The sequence below is a fragment of the Hakea prostrata genome, chromosome 6 (assembly GCF_041222555.1).
Source record: "Hakea prostrata isolate BN-2017 chromosome 6, UWA_Hpros_2, whole genome shotgun sequence".
NCBI lineage: Eukaryota > Viridiplantae > Streptophyta > Magnoliopsida > Proteales > Proteaceae > Hakea > Hakea prostrata.
Genome location: NC_142605.1, coordinates 34,868,666 through 34,879,940, shown reverse-complemented (window position 1 = coordinate 34,879,940; position 11,275 = coordinate 34,868,666). Strand labels below are relative to the sequence as shown.

The following is an 11,275-nucleotide window of genomic DNA, read 5'->3' as shown; positions in this document are numbered from 1 at the left end:
AATTAGCGTTGTGGAGTACATACTGCTACCCGGACGGAGAGGTAATCTGAACTCGTGGAAAAGTACGAGGGAAGCATAGATCCTACACCGATCTAGGTGGACTAAAGAGGGTTGTTGTTCATTCTCAGACCAATACATTAGGTGGACCCATTGGTCAGGTGATGCCAAAGTGCAATTTTTTCAGGCCCAATTACCACTGGGTGCTTTCAATCTCAGCAAATTGGGTTGACTAACGGACCGAAGCCCATGGCCCATATCTTTGTTAACTCAGAAATGGCTGCGACGTCATACCTGGTTGGGCTTCTAAACTAAAAGCCCAACCTTTGGTCATTTGTCTAAACCCAATCAATTCGTGGTTGACATCTTTATTTTTCAAGTTTTTTTTCGGTAAACAGGTGCTTTTATATTATACTATATTATATGTATTAACTAAATATTACATATAGTAAGAAAGTAATCCAAGTACTGAAGCCCTCCAAATTTGAGAGAAATTTGAAAGAAGGACCTCTAGGGAGGTGTCTTGTTCTTTTTCCTTTCATGCTTTTATGCTTCTCACCCTGAAAAGAAAATAATCAAAGTACGAAAATAAACATGTCCACCGATCTGCCTCGCCTCAGTTATTGCACTGAACTCCTCCTCGGATAGATATGAAACCGAACCATATAAGCAATTTCTGTCTCTATTGCAACATGCCCAGGTAATCCGTAGCAGCGTCGGAATGAATCTCGTAACCGTTACCAAATCTCTTCCAGAAAATCCTACATCTGCCATGGGATGATGAGTGGATGATGATAAAAGAGTTCGTTAATGAAATTTATTGCTGGGAGGGAGTCACTTCGGATTTCGACTTTCTCATAGCCACCACCACGTCTTGCTGCAGATGTATTGCTTTTAATTCCATTCGAAGAACAGTGTTTGATGAAAGACAAATTCTGTCATTCGTTTGGTTGGTGGTTCTTTGATTTTTTTATTAAATCACCCCCCAGGCCCAGGCCTTTATTTTTTGGTAAAAAAAACCAAGAAACAAAACCGGAAAAAAATGTCTATGGTACAACCACCAACAGGAAGACGTTTTGCATAGTATTTTTGTTTTCTGGATAAATTATGAAAAGATACGAAAGTCTGCGGCAACCTTATGTATGAGATACCCTGTAGTACTATTGAGACGTTTTTGGTTTTTGAGACTTCAACATCATTATTGGCCAAAAAAAAAGTCATTATTCCAACTCCCAACAAAAAAAATCATAACAAATATTGCTTTGGTATCGTACATCTAAATTAAATGAAGATATTCATCTGGTCAGATGCATTAAATGAAAATATCTGGATATCCAGACTCAGAATAGATGCATCCGCATTAAAATCATAACTCTTATTCCGGATGTCTTTTAGTTAAAATGTCTGAGCGTTCTACTCATGATACCAAAAGAACATAGTTCTTGTTAATTGCAACATTCACTTCCCCTGCCGGGGTGGATTTTGCCTTTTCTTTTCAAGGTAGAACCAGGGTGGGATTATCTGCTTTGGGACGACAGAAGATTCTGTAAATATGGAAAACAGAAAAATGATAATTTTCATTCACAGAAGACAAATGGGTAGACAGTGATTTCCATTTCCTCAATAAAACAGAGGAGAGAAAGCCAAAATAAGTGTGGAAAGCATTGGGGTTACAAGAAAAGCACCACTCAATAAGCCTTTTGGAGTCTGGACAGCGATAGGCAACATTACACTGTAATAACCATGGCCACCGGATGGCAAAAAGGAAAAAGGAAAAATTAATAAAAATATATAAAAGAAAAAGTGTGATACATACACATCTATATACACATTGCATGCCTCTATCATGCTTTGCAATGTCACCTCACAAATCTCATAGCAGCCCACTGGCTTGCTTCTTTCGTTCCTTTCACCTGATTCTCTTCTACTTAGTGTGTCTCTTCCAACTTCATCCCTCTCCCCTCTATATCTCTCTACACTACCCGTGAAAGGTTAAATGCAAACTCAAAAACTCTTTAACCTCTCTCTGAACCCAGTTGGGCATATCAAAACTGAATCTACACAGAGTCCCCCTTTTGTGTGTGTACAATCGATCTGTGTCATTGAAAACTTGATCTTTGTGGATATGTCGGGGTTCTCCACCACAAAATCTCCCACATAGTAGTGACTCCACTTCCCCGGTTCACTCAAGAAGTATTGTGATTGTCCATATTGGCCATCTTCTGTTGATAGCTGGAATCTCACAGGCTTTTTGTCCCAACCATGGACGTGCTCTGGGTTGCAGATCCGCCTACCATGTCTCTTAGAAGCCCTACCCAGCTGAAGCCTAAAGAAAAGACAATAGGTTCCCACTGGAAAGTTGAACTCAACTTCCCCTTCTACCTCGAACCACCAGATTTGATGAAGATAAGCCACTGTCCGAAATCTACAACCAATGAAAACAGTATCTAGATCAGTACCATTTCTTCCATCCGAATGATCGAGGCAATAGTTACAAACAAAGTTGATCAGATACAACCCAGCTTCTTCTCAACAAGGCAAATCAAATATTAAAAACATTATTGTACAACCTAGATTCCAAAAGCACACACACAGTAGAGGAGCAATTATCCTCCATACATGAGACCCTTGCAACTTAATCAAAAAATAACAACAATTCTCCTGTTCCACATGTAATCTAATAGTTCCATTAGTACTTGATTCAAAATTTCCCGGCAGAACTTGCACTTGCATAATTTGGCAGAGCCTCAGCAACGAAAACTTCTCCCCCTCCACCCCACATCATCTTTTTCCTTGTTCAACTTCCACTGGATTCTAGTCCCGCTAACATACCAAGTCAAGAGAACTACCCATGAATAAAATAAACATCTACCGTTACAAAGAAAGCACACAATTTTGGCTAAGTTGCATTAAAAAGTCAGAACACATATTCGCTGAAAATAAAATTTGAAAAACCATTAGAAATACTGTGTGAACTTAGAAACAGCAACCAGTGGAAGACGCCACCGGGTGGAAATCAACTGTGAAATACTATATTATACGGTTCTGTGGCGTCAATGAAACAAAAAAGTCGCTATTCTCTTCAATTTTCATAAATTAAAAATTGAATTTTCTCAACAAAAAAACCCATTTGATGAACTTCCCACTACTTGAGGTTTCCTGCATCTAAGCGGTATATTTTATTAAAGCCTGAGCAATAAATTCAAGACTCAAGAAGTTGTCAAGTTGGACATTTAAAAACATAATAATAATTGTTTAGGAAACTAAAATCGTTGAATTCCTTATTAGCCAAGCAAAATAAATTAATTGGGTGAGACTGGAATCTTGAACACAGAACAATCGGATTTTGAGGGAGTTTCGTCACATAACCAATATCTGAAAACCAGGGAGTTGCAGAAAAAGCGTATATTTAACAAATCGACATTTCGGCAAAGAAGATAATTATGAAAACATGAATTTTATAACAAATCCAAGCCATACCAAATCAAAAAGAAACATCGACTATGAAACCTGATGCCTTAACATGGATCTTAACTCGTTCCATAGAGTAACAAAGGAAAATCACTCCATTTCAGCATAAGAACTGCAATATCCCAAAATAGAACAGATTTTTTTAATATACCACAGAGAAATTCGCGCGCTTCCTCAAAAGCAGGACAATGTTTTTCTTCCTCAGAGAAAACAGGAAAGAGATTTCATTTTTTCCCCTCACATTTAAGAGCTTAAAATAGCTAAACACTCTGCCTTGTACTGATAATTGATTAATTACGTTATCTAACAGGGAACTCAATAACAAATTTCCGAAGTCTACGACTTCAAGATTGCATAAACATTGAGAAGATAAAATTTATCTGATCCCTGATTTTTCGGGATAAATGGGCATTCGATTAAAAGATTAAAATTTTTTAAACCACCAAAACATACCCAGATCAGAAAAGATAAAGAGATTAATATTTTGGAGGGAAGTATGAGTTTATACGGTACCTAGATTCCTCAGTTGGAATGTGATTCCAGTATCTCCGATCATCTATTCCAGTAATTCTGAGAGCTTTGGAAGAAATCAACAAGAAAATCCCGCCCGAACTCATGTCCAGCCAACCCTCCTACACAAAATCGAGAATTACAAAACTATGAGGAAAACTGAAATAATAAAAACAAAGAAACCTAAAACCGAAAGATCGAAAAAAAAATCCATACCTTAGTGCCACCATCGAAAGAATTCGGCTGAGAGAGTCCAGCATAAATGTCTTTCTTACTCAAATTTATCGGAGCCTCATCGAAGAATTTATCGATGAGGTACGGATAATTAAGAGGCAATTTGGATTCCCAAACGAAATCAGCAGACGAGGCACCGGAAAAAGTTCGATTCAAACCCGCCAACTTACAAATATCATTTGGATCCAAATACATAAGAATTTGAGCGATGCAACTCTCTGGTAAGTCTCCAAGACCAGTCTTGGGAGCGGGAGGAGAAGAGGAAGAACCTCCTTCAATCTCTGCTTCAAAACCAGAGAAACCAGCCCCCATGAACAGAAGAAACAGAATCAAGAAATTTCCTAAAGCTAAAACCCCTAATCCAAGCCCAAAACCCCTTTTCTCGTTTCAAGTTCTCACATTGAAATGGTGGAAGGCGGATTTGGAACTCGGAGGTGGTGTTCGTGTCTTCAACTCTTCATGTACTTGTAAAATCCTCAGCCTCACTATTTTGTTTGTTTTTTTCTTCTCAAGTATTCAGAGACAAAGAGAAACGGAGAGAGAAAATAAAGAAAAGATCTATCTTAATTAGAGTGCGGTGGACCGTGCAAGTTGGACTGAAAAGACGTGTAGGGTGTGGAAATCGTCGGCCTTTTATGAAGGAGAAGAACCCTTGTGAAACCGTTGGATTAGAATAAATTATCAGTGGGACCCCTTATACCTGGTTTTTCCACCATTACAGTTGTCGTAGATTGGTGGTTTTCCAGGCGCTCCGGTCGTTTTCCTGGTTACATGCCATCAGGATAAGTTTTGGTAATTTAACATTTTATAAAGGGCATGGTGATTCGTAAAGTAATGATAAAGAACAAGCAAGCAAGTAGTTGAGTTGCTTAAATGACCTTTATGCCCTTTTTCTCATTATTCCAATTTCCAAGAAGTTGAAAGCAGTTGAGTTGGTTAAATGACCTTTATGCCCTTGTTCTCATTATTCCAGTCAAGTGAGTCCAAAATCCACACGTTGTGTATGAATTCATAACACGTCATTCATGTTGAGATAGCTTATCTGGTCATTTCTTGTGTTATGTTTACCTCCCACGTGTAACTCATACGCCAACATGGCCACTGTTTTACAACATTTTTTTTGGAATGAGGTTTATCTAGGTCAACTTGCGCGGTGCTTTATATAATTAATATAGACGGGGCTTCGCCCCTGGCCCCTTGCCCCAAGGGGATTCGAACTCTGACCTCCTATGTGGAAGCGTTGGGCTTTAACAACTGAGTCACTCCTCGAAATTATTATATTTCTAATTTATTAAAACCAAACAAGACAAGTCACACAACTCATATCCACGTGGGAAATTCATGATGGTTGAAAACTTGAACTTCTAGATTTTAGGGAAAGTTCACACATACCCAAGATAATTGCTAAAATGCACATACACCCTTCAAGTAGATTGAAATGGAGCTCTACTTGTGTGCTGAATTTAGGGTCCAAATCGTAACTTGTGATCGAGACAAATCTCAACCATTCATTTCGCAGTTAAACTTTACCTAAATAAAATACTTAAGCAAAATTAAGTGAAACAAGTGATCAATGTTTAATTTCAACCACAAGTTTTGATCTAGATTGTGGACTATATGATATGCATTTATTACACAATACTGAAGTAATTCTAATTGAAATGACAATCGTCTCTTTTTTTTCCGATAGAATCATTAATTTCTTAGAAGAATGATTAATGAATATATTTTTAGCATATTATTCTATACCTTGTATAAAAAAGAAAAAGAAATAATGTGACATTTAGGGTTTTATCTTACTAAAGGCAACAATATAAAGTCACAATAAAGCAACATAAGACTTAATGAAATACATTAACAAGTTGTACTAGTTATGCAAATTTAAGAGGTATTTTGGGAGGCTTTTTTGCCAATTTGATATAATTTGGAGTGTCTATGCTCTTTGCTGGTTATCTTAAGGTATTCTCATATTTTTCCTTAGATCTTATATGCATCTCCTGTAAGTGGTTGATTTAATTGGTAAAGACTAATGCTTCATAGTATGATTTTGATAATTTAATTTTTTTCAAAGTTCGACAAAGCCTGCCGTATATAAAAATGTTATCACCTATATATAAGTTGACTCGACAAACTCCTATTTTAAAAAGAATAAATTATATTTATGTTTATAGTAAATTGACTTAATTGGCAATAACCACCACATTTGATTTATCATTTATACTTGAAAGGTCATGATTTCGAATTTCCTTAACATGTATAAGTTCTTTACATGTATTGAAATGTAAGAACTTAACTCAATCTGATAACAAAAGTAAACCTTAACAATTTTCAATCCCCTATTAAGAGCCAAAGTGAGACTCAATACCTAAAAGAAGTTCTTATTTAACTTGATTGACTTCTCAATGAATATAATTATATTTATTTTATAAATATATTTGAAAAATATATGATAAATAATAACATCTTCTCGCAATGACATAATTAATCATATTTTAGTTACATTATTTATCTTTTATTTATTTATTTATAAATAAAATGCACATAAAAATGCTTCAAAGTAAAAGGTTGCATGCATACAAGATACAACTGAAAGAACCGGTAAGTTCCAGAAACGCATATAAAAATGTTATAATAATTTCTTATTAGATTGTTGTTTTTTTATATAGTTTATGGTCACATTAATTATGGCTAACCATGCCTAATCTTATGAGAATTTCATACTTATTCTTTTAGGTGTGGTTCAATTGGAAAAGATACTTTAGACAAAATTTAATACCCCTAACTCATTTATTTTATTTATTTATTTGGTAAATAATTTTTGTCTTATTTATATTTTAGTGGAATTCGGCATGTTTTCATCACTACTTAGTCAAATTGTATTGAAAATGAAAAAGAAAGGTCCAAGCTGTTTATTTGAAGCATTGGTGGATTATTCTGCATAGGTGGATTATTCTCAATGGACTGAGGGCCTGCGTGGTTACACGAATCCAAGGATTTCAAATCTATGGATTTATGGTTAAAAAAAATTTAACTATTTGGTTAGTCTTAAATTTATCGAAGTTCGTAGAGTTCCATCGGATTATCCATGTAAATCTGCAAATTTAATAAATTTATGGGTAATTTTCATCTGGACCCCCTGAGGTTTAATCTATGTCATTTTTAGTCCAAATAAATGAATTCTTTGCATCTGCCTCCCTTAAGATATCCAATACGATCAATTAAGGACGAATTGCGATTTTTAAGACCAAAATACCCTCATAATCCCTATCATGTTGAAATTCTTGCTCGATTCACAGTCGAACAATACTTCACTTTAGGATGAAGCCATAGTAGCAGGGGCGGAGCCAGGATTGAAAATGGAGAGGGGCCGAATGTATGTGGGCCAATGTGGGACCCACTGTAGGTCCCATCTCAGAATATATTATTATATTTTAATGTATAGTCTACATTAAAAATTAGGTAAATTAATAGAAAATTTGTGAGAGAGAGAAAGGAATAATTTGAGAAAGAGAGTGAATACCTAATGTGGAGAAGATTTAGGAAAATTCCAAAGTTTGTTAATTACTTCAATATTTTGTGAGACATGTGAGAAAAAAAAAAAGAGAAAAAATAAGAATAAAAGAAGAGATTCATGAGAGAATAAATAGAAATGAAAATAAGAGAGAATATATAAGGAGAAATTCAAGGATCGTGAGTTAATTAGAATTTAACCTTTTATTCCTTAAAACTAGGGATTTAATGATAACCATTAGATAAAGATTATGAATGGCATTTGTACCCATCATCTTTATCTTAAATTGTTATTTTTAATTTTTGGATAGGGGCCAAATAGTGGTATTTCACGTTTAAAGATAGAGAAATAAGGAAAAAAAACAAGGATACTTACAATTTCAAAAAATCCAGGGGAGGCCATGGCCCACTCCGGTCTCAACGTGGCTCCGCCACTGCATAGTAGGTAAGGAGAAGACAAGCACCGCCAGAATAGCGAAAACGATGATAAAAATTGGGGAAAATCTTTGAGAGAAGGAATCTTCAGAGTAATAGGTAGTTGGAGGAGGATGGATAAGAGAAGAAAGAGGAGGGTAAGTATAAACAGAAGTTACATAACAAATAATTGTATTGTTTGTTGAGGTACACAACTTTCAATTGTACAATCGGAAGTCATATTTTTTTTTTTTGAACAAAGCTGAAATTATATTAAGCTCTCAAGCCGCAGACCTGAGGCAAGCAAAGAAGGATTTACAATGCAAGCTGGTGGGGATGTACACCAGGACCTATTAAGCTGAAAGACCCTAGAGCCCCTGGCAAGATAGTCTGCCTGGGCATTTAAAGATCTACTAATAAAACAAAACCTAATAAAGGAAAAAGCTGTTGATAGCTTTAAAATATCCAGAATAATACCGTTACTTGGCCAATCCAACGATTGCACCTGGCCATTTAAGGCCTTAACGGCAGGCAAGCAGTCAGAGAATATAACCACCTGGGAGATCCTAAGATCCAACATACAAAAGATGGCGTCTCTAATCGCCTCAAGCTCCATGATAAGAGCGGAGAAACCAAAACAAAACAAAGTTTTTGCAACTACAAAATTGCCCGTAGGGCTCCACAAAATACAACTTCTCCCAGCATGCTTAGAAGAGGAGTCCCAAGCTGCATCAACGAACATGCTAAAGCTGGTTCGAGGGATTGGAGACTCTACATGAACATCACTCGGATTAGAAGAAGAAACCTGCACAACATCACCTTTGGCCAATTCCACATCGCAAAGCAATCTGTTACAAGAGTTCATAGAGTCAAGAAGAGAGAATGATTTACCATTAAACAAAATGTTATTTCTATTAATCCAGATCACCCAGCAAATGATGCTGCATAGAGTAAGAACATAACCCTTTTGATTTAATGATGCAAACCTAGCTTCCATGAAATCTAACCACTCATGTAAAGAATTGCCATTAAACTCAGAAGAATCAAGACGCAACATAGAAGCTCTCCAAATTTGCTTTGCAAAATCACAGAAAAATAAAACATGGTTAACTGATTCAATTTGTACTTTACCATGATATGAGCACAACAAACAAAGAGGAGATTGAGAGCAATTTCTATCAAACAGAGCCTTTTGAGTTGCAATACCTTCATGAGCAGCTCTCCACATAAAATTTTTTATTTTGGGCAAAGTATTGATGTTCCATATCCTACCCCAATTAACATTTGTAGAGGAGCTAGGGGAATTTAATTGCCCTTCGAGAGAGTTTCTAATCAGATAATATGCAGATTTTACTCTAAACCTACCATTTTTTTCTTCTTTCCAAACCCAGAAATCATCAACTTCCATATTTGATAACGGAATTGATAAGATAGCAATTTTCTCAGTGGTGGTGAAGAGAGCATTTAAAAGATCATGCTTCTAGCATTTTCCTCTCCAGTCTATGAGTTCTCCAACAAAGATAGGTCCCATATCAACCTGAGGTAGAGAGGGGAAAGGAGAAGACAAGTGAGGGATCCACGGGTCCCCAAAAATTCGGGTTGAAAAGCCATTACCAATACCCCTAAGTAATCCTCTCTTGAGAACATCTCTCCCAGCTAAGACGCTTTTCCAACCCCAACACCCTCTTTTAGAAGACTGAGCATCCAGAAAATTTACATCCTTAAAATATTTACTTTTGAAAGTTTTGGCCCAAAGGGAATTTGGTTGGGTAAGCAATCTCCATCCTTGTTTCGCCAATAAGGCTTTGTTGAAAGAATGAAAATCCCTAAACCCAATTCCCCCTTGATTTTTGGAGCAGCATAACTTGTCCCACTTAATCCAGCAAATTCCAGTGTTTTCATTGTTTCTCCACCAGAATCTCCTGATAAGACTAGTTAACTTGTTGCTCAAATCTTTGGGAAGGAGGAAATTTGATAAAGTGTACGTGGGGAGGCGGAAGCCCTTTGCTTTAATTAAGACTTCTTTCCCTCGCTCGCGAAAGAAGCTTTTCCTTCCAACCATCAAGTTTTGATCGAAGCCTGTCATACACATATGCGAATACCGGCTTTTGGATTTTCCGATGCTTGATGGTAATCCCAGATATATCCCATGAGAAGACACTTCTTTTATATTAATGGTTTGAGTGATGTGTAATCTAGTAAGATGAGGAACTTTCTTACTAAACAAAATGGAAGATTTTGAACTGTTTATATGTTGTCCCGATGCTTCCTCATAATCATTGAGAATTTTTGCAAGGATGCACATATTCTCTGTTTTTGCAGGGGCAAAGATCATGCAATCATCCGCGAAAAAAAGATGATTTATCTCAGGGGCAGATCGGGCTACTTTGAAGCCAGGGAAACGAGGTATCCCAGTAGAGCAAGACAACCTTCTAGAAAGAACTTCATGACACAAAATAAAAATATAAGGGCTCAGCGGACACCCTTGCCTAAGCCCTCTAAAAGGAGTTATCTTGTTCGAAAGCTGCCCATTAATTTTAATGTGATATTCAACAGTGGAGATGCACTGAAGAATCCAGTGGACCCATTTGAAGTCAAAGCCTAAAAATCTCAAAGTGTCTCCAATGAAACACCATTCCATTTTATCATAAGCTTTGCATAGATCAAGTTTAAGTGCCATAAACCCTCCTTTTGAATTTGAATGCTTCATGAAGTGAAGGCACTCATGAGCCAAGTAAATATTGTCGGAGATAGCTCTACCAGGGACAAAAGCACTCTGAGTCTCACTAATGAGAGAAGAGAGGATCGGCTTTAGCCTGTTTGCTAGGCATTTAGCAATGATTTTATAAGGAACAGTGCAAAGGCTGATAGGTCGGAAATCACTCACCATCTGAGGATTCTTCTTCTTAGGAATAAGAGTTATGATGGTTTTGTTTAGGCTTTTTAGAAGAAAACCCTCTTTGAAAAAATGCTGGACAGCATGAATAAGATCTGACCCTACCGTGTCCCAGTTTCTATGATAAAACCTAGCTGGCATGCCATCATAGCCAGGAGCTTTGTTACCCTTCATTTGAAAAAGAGCATCTTTTATTTGGAATTCATATTGGAATCGGAAAAAATTTCTAATAAACAGACGCCG

At 36.6% G+C, this 11,275-nt stretch overlaps 1 protein-coding gene across 1 annotated transcript; it reads right to left on the bottom strand.

Annotated features, from left to right (window-relative positions):
* Positions 1-1,381: 1,381 nt before the first annotated feature.
* LOC149013605 (F-box protein PP2-A13-like) lies at positions 1,382-4,598 on the bottom strand. Its single transcript, XM_089159777.1, has 3 exons — positions 4,195-4,598; positions 3,982-4,100; positions 1,382-2,422 (listed from the first exon to the last, which is right to left on the bottom strand). The coding sequence occupies exons 1-3, from the start codon at positions 4,522-4,524 to the stop codon at positions 2,002-2,004; spliced, it is 870 nt and encodes a 289-aa protein (XP_089015903.1). The 5' UTR covers positions 4,525-4,598; the 3' UTR covers positions 1,382-2,001.
* Between the last annotated feature and the right edge of the window lie 6,677 nt (positions 4,599-11,275).

Excerpts from the sequence above, each read along its gene's own strand:
- LOC149013605 (XM_089159777.1), bottom strand. The coding sequence starts at position 4,524 with ATGGGGGCTGGTTTCTCTGGTTTTGAAGCAGAGATTGAAGGAGGTTCT. Across the intron at positions 4,101-4,194 it reads CTTTCGATGGTGGCACTAAG|GAGGGTTGGCTGGACATGAG; the intron begins GTATGGATTTTT and ends GATTTTGTGTAG. Across the intron at positions 2,423-3,981 it reads ATTCCAACTGAGGAATCTAG|ATTTCGGACAGTGGCTTATC; the intron begins GTACCGTATAAA and ends CATTGGTTGTAG.